Raw genomic sequence first — 17,221 nt, 5'->3', positions numbered from 1 at the left:
GGCAGGAAAGCTATGACAAGCCTAGACAGCATGTTGAAAAGCAGACATCACTCTGCTAACCAAGGTCCATATGGTCAAGGCTATGGTCTTCCCAGGAGTCATGTATGGATGTGAGAGCTGGACTATAAAGAAAGCTGAGTGCTGAAGAATTGACGCCTTTGAGCTGTGGTGTTGGAGAAGACTCCTGAGAGTCCCTGGGACAGCAAGGAGATCAAACGAGTCAATCGTGAGGGAAATCAATCCTGAATACTCATTGGAAGGACTGATGCTGAAGTTGAAACTCCAGTATTTGATCATCTGATGCAAACAGCTGACTCACTGAAAGGTCCTTGATGCTGGGAAAGACTGAGGGCAGAAGGAAAAGAGGGCATCAGAGGATGAGATGGCTGGATGGCATCCACAACGCAACGGACATGAACTCGGGCGAACTTCAGGAGATGGTGAGGGACAGATTGGCCAGGCATGCTGCAGTCCATGGAGTCTCAAAGAGTGTGGGACACGACTGGGCAATTGAACAACAACAACAAAATCAACATTCATCACCGAAACAAAACGGCTAAGATCATGCAACTGTTAGGAGACCACAGAGGAGAAAAGCTTCATGACATTGAATTTGGCAACAATCTCTTGGACATGACACCAAAAGCACCGGCAACAAAAGAAAGACTAGGTAAACTGAACTCCATCGAAATTTAAAACTTTAGAGCATCACAGGACACTATCAATGAAATCTAAAAAAGCACCCTTCATGCTCAGGGCTGGTGCACTGGGAGGACCCAAGGGGTGGGATGGGGAGGGAGGGGAGAGGGGGCTTCAGGATGGGGGACACATGTACACCCATGGCTGACTCATGTCAGTGTATGGCAAAACCCACTGCAATATTGTAAAGTCATTAGCCTCCAATTAAAATAAATAAATTAAAAATAAAAAAGCACCCATCAAAATGGGAGAACGTATTTGCAAATCACATATCTGATATAGACTACTATCCAGAATATATAAAGAACTTCTAAAACTCAATGAAAACAAACAAAACCAAGCCAAACAACCTAATTGAAAAATGGGCAAAGGGCATGAACAGACATTTCTTCAAAGGTATACAAATAGTATAAGCATAAGAAAAGATGGTCAGCATCACTAATTACTGCTGCTGCTGCTGCTAAGTTGCTTCAGTCGTGTCCGACTCTGTGTGACCCCATAGATGGCAGCCCACCAGGCTCCCCCTCCCTGGGATGCTCCAGGCAAGAACACTGGAGTGGGTTGCCATTTCCTTCTCCAGTCGGAAATGCAAACCAAAACCAGAAAGAGATACTGCCTCACAACCCTTAGATGGTTATTATAAAAAAATAAACAACAATAGCTGGAAAAACAGTCTGGCAGCTTCTCAGAATTTTAAACACAGAAATACCATGTGATCCAGCAATTCCACTTCTGTATATGTATGCATCAAAGAGCTGAAAGCAGACACTCAAGCATACATTTGCATACCAACACTCAAAGCAGATTCACAGCAGCCAAAAGGAGGAGACAGCCCAGAATCCACTGGTGGTGGAATGGACAAACAAGATACTGTCTATACATATAACGGAAGAGTTTTCAATCTTAAAGAAGAATGGAATTTTGATACAATGTAGGAGCCTGGCAGGCTGCAGCCCATGGGGTCGCTAAGAGTAGGACACAACTGAGCAACTTCCCTTTCACTTTTTACTTTCATTCATTGGAGAAGGAAATGGCAACCCACTCCAGTGTTCTTACCTGAGAATCCCAGGGACGGGGGAGCCTGGTGGGCTGCTGTCTATGGGGTCACACAGAGTCGGACACGACTGAAGCGACTTAGCAGCAGCAGCAGCAGCAGATCAACTTTGGAGATATTAAGTGAAGGAAGTGAGATAGAAAAGAACAAATAGTGTCTAATTCTACCTTATACTAGGCACCTGAAATAGTGTAACTCATAGGGACAGAGAGTAGATTATAGGTTATGAGGGACTGGAGGAGGGAACATGGGAAGGGTACAGAGTTTCAGCTTGGATGAAGACAAAGTTCTGGAGATGAAGAGGGAGATTGTTGCACAGCAGAGTGGATACACTTAAATGCCCCTGAACTGCACACTTAAAAAATGGTTAAAATGGTAAAGTTCATTGAATATATATTTTACCAGAGTACAAATTACAATAAGAATACTCAATTTTTGTTTCTCCCCCACAGCCCTTCACAAAGAGGGAAGAAAGACCTAACAAGAAGGAGAGAAGAGGCATTTATTTTTAAATCTCACTGGAATTTAACCCAAAGACAACGGGTTTTCAGAGGAAAGCTGGTCTGCTGTAAAACCCCAAATCATCACCTGCAGAAACCACAAACGTTGTCAATTGGACTTTGTCTTAATTTTTTGTGGGTGTTTTTAAAATTAATTTTTGTTGGAGTATAGTTGATTTACATGTTGCGTAGTTACTGCTGTACAACAAAGGGGACCAGTTATACAGTTGTACATATACCCACTGTTTAGATTCTATTCCCGTATAGGCATTACTGAGCACTGAATAGAGTTCCCTGTGCTATACAGTAGGTTCTCATTATGTTTTTGTTTTAAAATCTTTTTTTAAACCCCCTAAACAGAGGGGAAAAGGCAAGGCGGGAACAGGTTTACAAAAAAATCACAAACCCTGTCTTTTCAGTATGTGCAGCAGGGGTCACGGGCACGAAGCCAAGGGTCAGGGGATGAGGCCCAGGCCCAGCTCTGAGGACTGGGGCGGGCGTGGGGGTGGGGGTGGGGTGCCTAAGCATCCCAGCAAAGCAAGGCTGCAGCTCCCCGCAGAGAGACGTCCCAAGGACGCCCGGAGCACTTTCACCAGTGAGAACAGATGCCATGGAAGAACTTTCCAATGTTACAAAAATATCCTCAAACTGTCGCCCGACCTTTAAAAATGACATTGGCATTTTAGTCTTGCAATGCCGAGTTTATCTAGATTATCGCGTGTCCACACGTGGACCCTGGAGGCTGACCGCTGGGAGCACGCAGCGGGGTTAGCCAGGGGCCCAGTGGATCCTGTCTTCTGGCCCTTCTCCCCGCTCCTGGGGCCAGACCCCCGGGAGAGCAGGTGTCCAGCCGTGCAGGGAAGCTGCCCTTCTGACCCACAGGCATCTCCCTCACGGAATCCTCACAACCGGACACATCACCCCCAGGCCCACCATACAGCTGACCCTCGTTTGTAAAAAGGGCGTTGTGGTTCCTAACTTCAGACACGTGATGAGAAGGAACCATCTCAACACAGAGAGGGGGCGCCTAGAACACAGCGAAGGATGACAGACCCCTGCGAGGTTATGGGTGGAGGGCTTGGGCTCTGCTGGGTCTGGAGCCCACAGTTTCCAGTTCCTAACTTCATGCTCCTCTCACCAAAACAACCGTTTTCAGACTGGGGGTGCCTGGGCCCTGGATGTCTATACAGATTCTCACGGACCACGTGAGCGCAGACAACTTTAAGGGGACATATCCCAGCCGCTCGGCAGCTCTCCATAAGCTCCGCGGAAGCTGACGTCTTGGATGCAGTGGTCAGTCTTGCCTTTCATCTTGCTTTGTCCCAACTACCCTGCTCCAGCTTCAGTAGCTTCAGTCGTGTTGGACTCTTTGCTACCCTTTAGACTGTAGCCCGCCAGGCTCCTCTGTCCATGGGAATCTCCAGGCAAGAATACTGGAGTGGGTTTCCAGGCCCTCCTCCAGGGAATCTTCCCGACCTAGGGATCGAAACCACTTCTCTTACATCTGCATTGGCAGGCGGATTCTTTACCACCAGTGCCACCTGAAAAACCCCATATCCGTCCCAGATCATATTAAATATATTGTGTCACTGTGATCAAACCTCCAAGACCAAACACAGATAATCAGAAATACTGCTGTCTTTATTAAGAACATTCCTCTCTCTAATGAATGGGTAAACTCATCCTTTTAGAAGACAGAACATTTATAATTAGCTTTTTCAACAAAATTGAAGAACTAATGTTATCAGTAGATTATTAAAAACATTTCTGCTAAGCTCAAAATTCTCCAAGCCAGGCTTCAACAATATGTGAACTGTGAACTCCCTGATGTTCAAGCTGGTTATAGAAAAGGCAGAGGAACCAGAGATCAAATTGCCAACATCCGCTGGATCATGGAAAAAGCAAGAGAGTTCCAGAAAAACATCTATTTCTGCTTTACTGACTATGCCAAAGCCTTTGACTGTGTGGATCACAAGAAACTGGAAAATTCTGAGAGAGATGGGAATACCAGACCACCTGACCTGCCTCTTGAGAAATCTGTATGCAGGTCAGGAAGCAACAGTTAGAACTGGACATGGAACAACAGACTGGTTCCAAATAGGAAAAGGAGTACATCAAGGCTGTATATTGTCACCCTGCTTATTTAACTTCTATGCAGAGTACATCATGAGAAACGCTGGACTGGAAGAAATACAAGCTGGAATCAAGATTGCCGGGAGAAATATCAATAACCTCAGATATGCAGATGACACCACCCTTATGGCAGAAAGTGAAGAGGAGCTAAAAAGCCTCTTGGTGAAAGTGAAAGAGGAGAGTGAAAAAGTTGGCTTAAAACTCAATATTCAGAAAACGAAGATCATGGCATCTGGTCCTATCACTTCATGGGAAATAGATGGGGAAACAATGGAAACAGTGTCAGACTTTATTTTGGGGGGCTCCAAAATCACTGGAGATGGTGATTGCAGCCATGAAATTAAAAGACGCTTACTCCTTGGAAGAAAAGTTATGACCAACCTAGATAGTATATTCAAAAGCAGAGACATTACTTTGCCGACTAAGGTCTGTCTAGTCAAGGTTATGGTTTTTCCTGTGGTTATGTATGGATGTGAGAGTTGGACTGTGAAGAAAGCTGAGTGCCAAAGAATTGATGCTTTTGAACTGTGGTGTTGGAGAAGACTCTTGAGAGTCCCTTGGACTGCAAGCAGATCCAACCAGTCCATTCTGAAGGAGATCAACCCTGGGATTTCTTTGGAAGGAATGATGCTAAAGCTGAAGCTCCAGTACTTTGGCCACCTCATGCGAAGAGTTGATTCATTGGAAAAGACTCTGATGCTGGGAGGGATTGGGGGCAGGAGGAGAAGGGGACGACAGAGGATGAGATGGCTGGATGGCATCACTGACTCGATGGACGTGAGTCTGGGTGAACTCTGGGAGATGGTGATGGACAGGGAGGCCTGGCGTGCTGCAATTCATGGGGTCGCAAAGAGTCGGACACGACTGAGCGACTGAACTGAACTGAAGAAATCAACATAGTGTCTTTGGCTTAGAGTTTGCAGGTTCAAAAAATTGGAGAACACTGAGGGAAGAAAATGTTTTCCATCATAGTTATTTTATGGAAACAAGTGTGACCTAAAGGGAAACAAACTTACGCTAAACCCCATCTCTTTCCAGCAAAAAGTAATACTCCCGGTGACACAGAGTATGCATCATTAGCAACAAAATGCTTCATCTATGTCTGTAAGAAATCAAGTTTCTAGAAATGTAGCTTTTATACTTAATAGTTAATTATCTAACTTTGCAACATTTATATTGTTTTGATAACTTGATTACTGCTACTAAATATACCGTTGAAAGTGAAAGTGTTAGTTGCTCAGTCGTGTCCAACTCTTTGTGACCCCATGGAGTGTAGCTCGCCAGGCTCCTCTGTCCATGGAATTCCCCAGGCAAGAATACTGGAGAGGGTAGCCAGTCACTTCTCCAGGGGCTCTTCCCAACCCAGGGATCGAACCCAAGTCTCCCACATTACAGGCAGATTCTTTACCGTCTGAACCATCAGGGAAGCATACTGTTAATTCAATCATAAAAGTGTTTTTTAATTGAAGTATAGTTGATTTGCAATATTATACTAGTTTCAGGTGCATAGTGATTCAATATGAAAATTGATTCAATATGGAAATCACATGCTTTGCAACAATTTTACATGATTTTTAAAATGTAGTCATCAACTTGAAAATATCCTAGAAGGTATGCAATTTTATCAAATTCTTTTAGGCATTATATGAACAGAAAATGCCAAGGGCCCCTAGGGGTGGCCACACTTCCAACCAGAGACTGGCAGGGCAGTTCAGGGTCCACGGAAAAAGAACAGAGAGAGGAAGGAACTGTGTGCATCCGCACAGCCCAGGGGCCTGCGGATGGAAGGGCACACACACACGTGCTTTCTCTCCCCAGCTACTACATCTTCCTGAGGATGGCAGGAAATGGGCTTCAGAATGCTTTTATTTATGAAAATGCAATGGCAACCCACTCCAGTACTCTTGCCTGGAAAATCCCATGGACGGAGGACCTGGTAGGCTGCAGTCCATGGGGTCGCACAGAGTCGGACACGACTGAAGCGACTTAGCAGCAGCAAGCAGTATTTTTAAAACAAGAAGGCGGCTCAGGGTGGACCTCCCACTAGGTGCCAGGCAGCAGACGCCCCAGTGATCCAGTGTAGACTGGAGGGTCGGGCACGGGAGAGTCTGTCAGACTGGAGCCTCCCTGCCGCCTCAGTCAACTGGTGCGGGAGAGACCCATACGCCGAACCTTCCCATCCAACAAGCGACCTTAAAAATAAAGCGATTGCTTCTAATCATGTGCTTTAACAGAGAAAACCATAATTCCAAAAGATACACACACCTGTGTTCACAACAGCACTATTTACAACAGCCAAGACATGGAAACAACCAGGATGTCCATAGACAGAGGAATGGATAGCAAAGCGATGGTCCAGATACACAGTAGGGTATTCCTCAGCCACAAAAAGGGACAAAATGGTGCCATTTGAAGATCTGTGGACAGACCTCGAGACTGTCATACAGAGTGAAGTAGACCAGAAAGAGAAAAATATATCATATATTAATTCATATATGTGGAATCTAGGAAAATGGTTCAGAAGAGCCCACATGCAAAGCAGAAATTGAGACACAGACATAGAGAACAAACATACGGACAGTGAAGGGGGGAGGAGGCTGGGATGAACTGGGAGACTGGGATGGGTATATATACACCACTATTATAAAACAGATAACTAAGGAGGGGCTGCTCATTGCTCTGTGGCGACCCAAATGGGAAGGAAATCAGTAACGGCGGGTGCGGTATTCGTATAACTGATTCCCTTTGCTGTACAGCAGAAATTCACACAACGCGGTAAAGCAGCTATATCCAGGTAAAACATTTTTTAAAAATAGATTCATTTCATTCCTACTAAGCTGCCCTCTCCTTTGTAATAGACTGTCTCCTTGATTCATTCATTGATGCCAGAAAGAATCTATTATGCGATGCATCTCAGGTCCACGTCAGGGGCAAGGGCTGTGAAGGTTACTGACCATCACACCCAAGAGCTGCAGGGAGTTGCATGTATGTTCTCCTCTGAGACCCATGCACCCAACCTGCAAGCTCTCACCCAGTCCCTAACTAGCTCCACACCCACGAAGAACACTGTGGTACCTCCTTCTAGCCTAAAACCTCCTTAAGATGCTTTTTACTCCCTCACATCTTTCTTCCTCCAGGACTCCTTATAGATAAGCCCTGTTTAACTCGTGTCTTTCTCATCATTGTCCTAACCCAGTGGTGTAATTCAAATCACCGATCTACCGGTTCCTCCTTGCATGGACTAATTTAGGAAAGTCCTGTACCTTTGCCCCATCCTCCTCTCCAGCCTTCCAGAGGCAGGGTCTAGGTTTCAGGAGCAGAGGACTCAGAGGCATCTCCCCAAGTGAGACAGTGTGGCTCCCTGGGGGACCCATCACCTGGGCAGTCACCAGTAGAGAAGCAGGGGAAAGAACATGTATAACCGTCCTCTGTTCAGTATTTCTTGGAGCCATTGGAGGAGGCAGGCAACCCTCTCGGATGTCCCATGACCACCAGGTGATGAGACTGGACTTGAACCTGGGGCTGCTTAAGCCCCAAGCTCCCACCTGAGCCCCCCACCAGCCTCCCACCTCTCATGTGTGGGAAGTGGGTCAAACACCCTGTGGGCTCGCAGTCACTCCCACACCCTCTCCTTGCTCTCAAGCAACCACAGGGATGCCTGGCTACAGACTAAGGTTCGTGGTCTCTCTCTCCAACTCTCCTTAGCACTGAAAGCTCTCAGAGTCAGAGCAGGAGCCAATTTTTCTTCCAGTTACTACTTAGAGGGCTCAGTATAACCCTAGTCACACGAACAAACTTCAAGGCGGTGGTCTGACAATCTCTGAAATAGCTTCTTTTGGGGGCGGTAGCCCTTAGCTCCAACGTTTCCTACAATCCACTCCATTCAGTAGGTATTGAATGAGCACTTAGAATATGCTGGACACTAGAGACACAGCAGTGAACAGAAGAAACTACCTACCTTGACAGAGTTTAAATTCTAGTAGGAGAGCAGTGAACTTCAGTACTGATGTTAGCTGCTAAGATGCATCACGACCGTCTACATGAATGATTCCTTGGTACGACCGGATGTGCATTATACATCTACAGTTTTTCTATTGATCTAGTATCTACCTTATCCAAGTTCTTCTTAAAAAATTAGAGATTAAAGATTTGCCTGAAGGGGGATCTAAAAACCACACGTGAATAAGTAAAGGCATGCCCTTCACACTGCTGTGTAACACTTTCCAAATTCACAGACTGGTTCAAATGCGGCTCCTTCTGCCCCCTCCCCCACCAAACCCCCTCCGTCCTTTAGATGTCAGCTCAAATGTCGCTTCCTCCACAACCACAACTACAACTCACGACTGCATCAGGGGCTTCTGCTCTACACGCCCAGGCGCCTGCGTTTTTCTCAGCAGGCTCTGACCTTAGCATACAGCTTAGGTCCAGAGGCTTAAAAGAAGAGGGCAGGGATACTCTGTGTTCACAGGAGGGCTCCATCCTGCTGTAATTAACACAGAGTCTGGCACATAGGAGGTATGCAACTAATACTTGTTAAGTAGGGGAGAAGAATACTGATTTGTTCCTTTCAAACATCTTCTAAATATGGTCATGTTTAAGTTCAGCTGGGCACAAGGAATCTGGTGGAGTGATATACTACTGAGGATAATTTAGGTCAGGGAGATCTCAGTGGAGAATGTTCAGCGTTTAGCATGCGCAGCTTGCATTAGTCAGATAAAGATAAATTAACAAATACCTACCATGCAGACTGCAGTAAGGACAGCCTTAGATACTGAATGTAACTTGTTGCTGTTTGTTGTTTAGCCACCAAGTTGGGTCCGATTTTTTTGCAACCCCATGGACTGTAGCCCACCAGGCTCCTCTGTCCATGGGATTCCCCAGGCAAGAATACTGGAGCGGGTTGCCATTTCCTTCTCCAGGGGATCTTTCCAACTCAGGGATCAAACCCACATCTCCTGCATTAGCAGGCAGATTCTTTACCACTGAGCCACCAGGTACTGTTTAACATTCTCTGTCCACTGACAGAGGAGATGGATAGAGGGAGAAAAAAAAAAAAAAAACTACTGAGTTTTCAGTTATTTGGGGGAAAAGACCATATGATCTGATTTGGGGTAAGGAGCATGTTCACCCTTCCCTTAGCTCAGCCATCCTCAAGATTTTCCTAGCATGCAGAAACTCAAGATTTACTAGTTTTGCGTTTAATCCAGAGAAATTTCTAGTCCCAAAAGAACCAAACAGGCCAATCAACAAACCTCCCCCCAACAAGGGAGGAGGCAGGCGAGCCGGGCGGTGTGGCCAGCAGTGGCCAGCATAACCAGACCAACAGCTCCGACTAGCTCGTCCCGTGCTCCGGGGGCAGCTGCCCCGGTGCCCCTCTGCCCGCCATGCATGTCAGCATCAGCTCAGATTCGCTGAGGTCCCCAGCCCCTCTCCTCCACCCCGATGGTAAGGCGCCCAGTCCACCAGAAACAACCCAGTGTCACCCCCATTTCCATTCCATCCTGAAATGTATTCTTCCCTTCACTCTGTCCATTCTGACACGCTCAGCAGATTACCATTGCTGACGTTTGTACATCAGTCGAGGAAAAAAGTTAATGCTGTATTTTCTTGCAGAAATTAATTATTTAAATTTTTTTTATTATTATTTTATTCTTGGTTGTGCCCCACAGCTTGTGGGATCTTAGTTCCCCTGACCAAGAATCAAACCTACACCCCCTGCATTGGAAGCACAGAGTCTTACTCACTGGACCATGGGGGAAGTTTCCCAGAAGTTAATTCTTGTTCCCAGGAATAGACAGTTCAAAAACATAAAAGACTTTAGGTTATTATGCTTATTTAGCAGTTTTCAGCTGACTTGAAAAAAGAGTCTAAAAGTCAAATGGTCCCTTAGTGAGATAGTGAGGAAGTGACGTTATCATTAATCCAAGTTACATCAGGAAGAAAAGGGCAAGAGAGAAAATCACAAATTGATACAGCCAAGAAGACAGACCTGCATGTATAACTGAACCACTCTCCTGTATACCTGACAGGAACACAAGATTGTAAACCAACTGTGCCTCAATAAAGAATACATTTAATAAAAGGAAGACAGATCTGCCCGAGTTCAAGTACAGCAGCAGCTAGAACAGTATGAGAGACTTTGCCGGTCAGATGCTTTACTCATAGCAGTGGATGGCATGCGCCCATCGGACAGTACAGTTTAGTGAGATGGGCCGCACGGTCCCCAGAGGTCAGGCTCAAGACCTGGTCAGGAGATCTTGTCTCAGACAGCTGCCTGACCATTTAAGTGACTTCCTGCTATGGCAGCTCACCTATAAAATGGAGATACTGATTACACTGACCAGGGTTATGACCACGTTAGAATCAGGTTGCATTTTTAAAAATCCCTGTATTCATCAAAGAACTGTGTTCACACTTAAATATCAGCATTATAATGGGGGCAACTGGGGGCCATACTAGAATCTACCCAGCAGGTGTCAGTCATGATGATCAAATGAGAGAATCACATAACACCCTAAATGTGGCCCCTGGGCCATATTAAGTACTCATTTTGCTTGTGTCCATGATAAGGAGTATTTTACATGTTTATTTCCAAGTTGTACACAAAAATTACCTGATAGGAACAATGGAGTATTTCAGTGTATTTCCGTGAATTGGAAATCTATTGTAAACCTACCTACTTACCCGCCTACCTACTTACCCGCCTACCTACTTACCCATGGATTGGTATGACAATTTTGTGTTTCAGGGGGAAAACTTGAGAATGATGTAAAACCTAAACTGCATGCTTCAACAGCACTACAAATCAAATATAAATAATGTTATCTCAATTTATGCAGACCAAGCAAATAGTTCATCAGAGTCCAGAAGGCCTGAGTAAACATATCTGAATATTATTAAATTCTGTTCTGAAAAAACCCACTATTAGAGTAGCACCTGGAATAGTTAATAAATGAGGCTGTTGACTTTGGTTCTCCTATTCTGCTTTTGCAGCATGCCTTCAAAGCAATTACTATTCCATTACTGTTCACACGAGAGAAAATTTACTAGCCTGCAATTTAGAGGTAAGTGGGGTAGACAGAAGAAAATGGAGTCACCCACCAGGATCCAAGAAGCTGCAGACAACAGTCTAAATGCTTAAAAGACACACATTCATCGCCACACACAATAACCCAGACTTGTCTTCATGTCTATTCATGAGAAAGAATAATCAGTGGAAAGCAGGTTGGAGGGAGAAGGAAGACGGAAAAAAGACAACAGGAAGAGGCAGAAGGGAGAAGGCCTTTGAAACCCGAGGAGTTATTCCTGATCCGTTAAAATATCAAGATCCAGATGAAAACTGCTGATGTCCAAAGAAAACCCTGTCAAAAATGAGCCACAGCTCAAGTACCATACACCCAGGGAAAGTAATGTACAGTTTTAACACTGATAGACTAGGAAAGCTGTCCATCCTTCTAGACATCCATTTCGAAAAATTCTCACATTTGATCAGACTCACAGCGTGACTAACATGCTCTTAGGAGGGAAGAAATAACACGTGAGGGGCGTGTTTCGGGTAAAATCATCTTTGGATGGTGCTCGCTAAAAGCATCTTTGAGGTTTCTTCACTTCAAAAAAATAATCACTCTACGCTAAGTAACTGTGTCAAGAGGATATGGAAAGGGAGCTCTCCTGTCTCCTTCGGGGAAATACATCCATAATCTATTATTTAGGGGGGAAAGTGCCAAACACTGTAAATCTCAATATCCTTTGGATTATGGCTCCAATGAGCTGCACATAAAGGGTTGAACATGTAACTAAATTATCAGAAAAGGGCAGGGTGAACTCGCCCCTCACCTCCCCCACTCCCAGCCCCTGCCCAGCACACAAACAGCTTCACTGCACCCAGCACAACATCCAAAGGGCCTCTCTAGTTCACTACTTGCCAGAAACATCTTCCAAATGCAATCTCATTAACTGAGACCTTTCCTGAGCCTGTAACCATTTTCGAAGTCAGCTTGTCTTCCAGCCTCACCTTGGTAAACTGAAAGTTAAACTTTTAAAAGTTCTTTCCTTGCTTGGAAAGTGATATTTTTTAACCTTTCGGTTCTACCGGTTTCCCCAAGGTGAAAGCAAGTTCACCTGAAAAGCGGCCTCTTTAAACTCAAGGAACCCTGGAAGGTTTTCTAACAGAGGACAGAAATCTGATCAATAGTGTTATTGAAAAAATGTGACCAGCTACAGTCCCACTTGTCTGTGGCTGTTGCTTCTGTGAAAGCCGGGCAAATCCTTTGCAAATAAACTTTTCCGGAGAGCTAGATGGATGGGGTGTGCAGGCCGCAGGCAGCCAGGATTACCTGAGAGCCACAGTGCAAACTCCTATCAAGGCCACAAGAAGAGGCCACTGGGAACCGGATAACTCCAAGCACCTCCATCTCTGATGGGCAGCTCAGCTTCCGCCACAATTCACACAGCTTCCTTTGCAAATGGATTTGGCTGTTAAATGTAGGGTTGTTTGATGCAAATATTTATTTTCTGGCCACACAACTCAGTTGAAAGGGTAGCCTGAAAATTGGCTGGCTGGCTAGCTGGATGGGAGAAGAAAGCTCAATTCCAGCTAAGCTACCACGGAGGATTAATTGCACCGGAGTGCCTGTTGTGCCTTAAATTTAATTTGGAAACCTTTCATCTTTTACTTTCCTTCATTGGCAGCCAATGCTTAGAGAGCTAATTTGTACCTGGTTCATTTTCCTCCTTTTATCTTATCTACGTTAACATCAACCATGGAAATGAGAAGCACCATGAATAAAAGATGAAGCTTGCCTCGGGACATTCTTTCCTGAGGTACTGTGAATTACTTAAAAACTAATTTGCGTGTGCACCATAGAAAGGGCTGAGATATAAGCCGGGCCCTCCAGCATCCCTGATCAGCATCTCCCCTTCCCCCAGGGAGCTATAGTGTTTAGATGTCTTAAGTGGTCCTACCTTTTCAAGAGAGCAGTGTCTAGACTGCAATCCATGTGGAATCATTAACCTAGAACTGGTGGAGGGTAGGACATCCCATTAATATACAAGACTAAGGATGCATAATTTCCCCTAATCTGACTTCTTAGAGAGTTCAATCTTGCTTGCCAGGCAAATAAAAGAATGTGCTGTAATAAAGAAAACTTAATGTCTCAACATGCATGCCTGGTGAACAGAGAGATGCCTTTTTTGGTTCAAAAACACTATGTTGGGGGAGGGGTGGTGGGCAAGAAAGGGATTAGTACTAAAATTCCTGCCTGGGAGGAACCCCGAGAAGCTACAGGACTTAAATTCTAAATGTATCATGCATATTACGCTTAAAAAAAAAACCCCTTCTGTTGTGTATTTAGCATACTTGGCACCTCTCCATAAATAAGAGACACACATGTTTGTAAGTTTATTTTGAATATTGCATTACTTCCAACCATACAAAACATTAGTATCTTAAAAGTTTAGCTTTTTTTCCCCCTATATAGTTTCCTCTAGGCTGACACTTTTTTTTTGTCCCCACCCTCTTCTCTTTATCTTCTCTCTTTCTTTTCCCCTATGGAGCAATGAAAAAACCTCTTGCTGCTTCATATCCACCATGAACAAGACGTCTTTCAGTTTGGGAAGCATCACAGAAAGACTGTGTTCTGGGCGGTTTCTCTGGTGCTCTGTGCTGACTCCTCCCTTCAGTCCAACGCCTCACACCAGCGGGCTGGGAGGGGGGAGCAACTGAGGTTCACTGCCCTTCACAGCCCATTCCCCTAAAAGGTGAATTAATAAAAATGTGCACTGTTTTGCTTATCCAAGACTACACATTTTCACAAGCAGAACAACTTCCAAGTTGGGTAAGAAGAAAAAAGACTTTGGGGGTTGAAATGATGGTGTTCTGAAATATAAGGGTCTTGGCTTCAGAATACAAACCATGTCTTTTGGGGACAAGAATATGCAGGCAGAATCACGATAAAACCCAACTTAAAAAATCAGCTGATATTTTGAATCTCGGTTATAATGAAGACCATACCATACAATGACAAGCTAATTGATTTCTTCAGAAGAAATACAGGAAGAAAGCCCTCCATCATGAGAGCACGGAAGAGAGGAGAGGAGAGCAATTACTGGTCCTTTTATTCAAGAAGCAAGAGGGGATGAACAGAAATGAAGGCAACAATTGACCCCAAGAAATGGATTTTTAAAGCCACACAGGCAGAAAAATGAAGCTGGAGAGACACAGGATAGCTCTATCCTGAGGTTATGAAAGCCAAATTGAGATATTAGGATGAAAGCATGGGACGTTTGTGATTTCTGTGAAGCCTGTGCTAAGTCGGTTCAGTCCTGTCCGACTCCGTGCGATCCTGTGGGACTGTAACCGTCTAGGTTCCTCTGTCCATGGGATGCTCCAGGCAAAAATACTGGAGTGGGTTGCCATGCCCTCCTCTAGGGGATATTCCTGACCCAGGGATCAAACCCGCCTCTCTTATGCCTCCATCATTGGCAGGCGGGCTTTTTATCACTAGCACCACCGGGGGATGTCTAGACATACAGATCGCCCAGTTTACTTAGGGGAAGGGAAGGGATGATGGATTCTCTCAGAGTCAGGATGTCTGGAATTTGGGGAAGAGGAAGGCAACAGTCCCAAGGCATGTCAAAAAGTCCAAGGTCTTTTCCTGCTATATTTGTGGAGGAGGAACAAGAAAACTGTCAAAACCAGGCAACCCAGCCTCATTCGCAGAACGCACACGCATGCGCACACACTCAGGCTGCAAAGCACCAGCCTCAGGGACAAACACCTGTTCCAACCCGGTGCCTGCTGGCTTTGTGCAACTGTGAGCCCCAAGGGACACTGCCATCCCAGCACCAGCGGGCCAGGCTGTGCTGGGGACCTCACGGCGAGGACCAAGCAGCAATGGCAGGTGGAAAAGTGGCCAAAGAGGGGCCTCGAGAAGGGTCAGGAGAAGGAACCCGGCAGTCCTGCTGATAACCTCGGGCTGTGAAAAAACAGAACCACGGGGCGGGAAGGGCAGTCCCAAACTCAGTTGCCAGAGGGATTCCTGGAAAAGGAGGTCAGCTTTAGAGTCAAGAAGGGCCTTTGTGGGGTACAGGGAGAGATGGTGGGAAAGAACTCCCTAGGAGTCAGTGTTTTCACTAGTAACCATTTCCAGCCCAGCAAACTGTAAGAGGGAAATGGGTGTCTGGCTGATTTTTAGTCACCATCTTCAGCGTCCTCCTGACATGGCTCTAGACTCAGAATCACATCTGCGTGCACTGAAAAGGCCGTCAGAGACCACCTAGCCTGCCCCCAGGGCGCAGAACCCCTCTCCTTGCAGCCTAGCCTCTCGGGGCTCCATCCTCAGGCCGGCCAGAGCCCAGTTTCTAGAAATCCTCCAGGAGCCTCACAGCTGCACCACCGCTTCAGCCTAATCGCGGGGCCGGTGAGTGTGTGTGTGTGTCTGTGTGTGTGTGTTGGGGTGGGGGGGCCCGGGGGGGAAGCAAAGCCCCCGCCAGACTCTCTTCAGGAGTTCCGGAGGTCCTCCCACCCTCCTCCAACCCCGGGGGATCAGCGCAAGCCGCGGCGCTGCGCCTGGAGTCCCGAGTGGGCGCGCGGGGAAGGGCAGCGGTGGCAGGACCAGCCCAACGGGGTGTCCTCCCGCCCCGCCCGGGCCTGCCGCTACCTCCTGAAAGAGCTCCAGACTGTAGGTGTTGTCGTCGTCGGCGAAGAAGAGCACGCCGGGCTGCGCGCGCTGGTGCCCGTGCCTCTGGCGCAGCCAGGCGAGGCCGGCGTTGCGCTGCTCGGTAGCGCGCGGCAGCCCGGGCCGCTTGTAGCGCCGGGGCGTGGGGACGTGCAGGTGAGTGCTGGGCAGCCCCGCGCGCGCCAGGAAGCGGCTCACCAGCTCGCTGCGCGCCGCCGCGTCCTCCACCAGGATCCAGTGCAGCTGCGCCACCTGGCGGAAAGTGTTGGCCAGGCGGGTCAGCTCGGCCTTCTGCACCGGGCGGCTGTAAGTGGGCGTGATGGCATAGATGGTGGGCAGCGGCGGCTCGGGCGGCGGCGGCCGCGGCCGCGGCCACGATGCGTTGCGTGGCTCGCGGCCGCGCCCCGGGCCGCCCCGGCGGAGCGGGAGCCGGGCGCCCCCGCGGCCCCCGGAATAGGGCGCGAAGTAGGGGCGCGAGGTGAGCGGGGGCGCGGGCCCGCGCGTGTCCACGTCGAGCATGATGATGACGATCAGGATCCAGGGCAGGAGGATGAAGAAGCGGCTGAACAGCACAGACTTCATGGCGCGCTCTCCCCCGATCTCTCCAACGCCCCGAGCGGGGCTGAGCCGGGGCACCCCAGCGCGCAGTTTGGACAGCGCTGGCGTCCGCGCTCAGGAAGCCGCGGCCCGCGCGCACTCCATGGGGCGGCGGGGCGCTGCGGAGGCGCGGAGCCGGGCGTGCGGGGTCCGCGCCGGTGGCGGGGAGCTCGGGCTTACAGGGCGTGCGGGCAGGCGGGCTGGCGGCGAGGTCCGTACTCCGAGTAGTCTGCGGGAAGCGGGACTCGGTCCAGCCGCGCGCGCCGCCGGCCCCGGAGTTGTGCGGGGCGCCGGGGAGGTGGTGATCCAACCGCGCTCTTTCCGAAGCTTGGGAACAGGGAGCCGTCCCGCGCGGCTCCGCAAGCAAAGGGACTCCAGCCGTGGGTCCCTGGTGCGCTCTCGGGGTGAGGAGACAGGCGTGGGAGACAGGCGGCGAGCGCTCTCCTTCGTTACATCCCAGCCGAGGTGGAGAGGACCGGAGGCGAAGCTGGGGATGTCTTGCGCCCAGCTCGGTTCACGCGCCGCCGCGGAAGCCTGTGCCCGGGTCTCTTCGCTCAGCG

At 47.9% G+C, this 17,221-nt stretch overlaps 1 protein-coding gene across 1 annotated transcript in view; it reads right to left on the bottom strand.

The window, feature by feature from the left end:
- The window catches only part of B3GAT2 (beta-1,3-glucuronyltransferase 2), a 101,858-nt gene extending 85,212 nt beyond the window's left edge, over positions 1 to 16,646 (bottom strand). The window contains exon 1 of the mRNA XM_040261402.1: positions 16,047 to 16,646. Within this exon, the coding sequence (XP_040117336.1) occupies positions 16,047 to 16,646 (600 nt within the window). The remainder of the gene's footprint in view (positions 1 to 16,046) is intronic.
- Positions 16,647 to 17,221: the final 575 nt, after the last annotated feature.

Source organism: Oryx dammah, unplaced genomic scaffold, assembly GCF_014754425.2.
Source record: "Oryx dammah isolate SB20612 unplaced genomic scaffold, SCBI_Odam_1.1 HiC_scaffold_19, whole genome shotgun sequence".
In the NCBI taxonomy this organism is placed as follows: domain Eukaryota; kingdom Metazoa; phylum Chordata; class Mammalia; order Artiodactyla; family Bovidae; genus Oryx; species Oryx dammah.
Note: the sequence above shows the minus strand (reverse complement) of the source record. Positions and strands in the feature narration are given on the sequence as shown.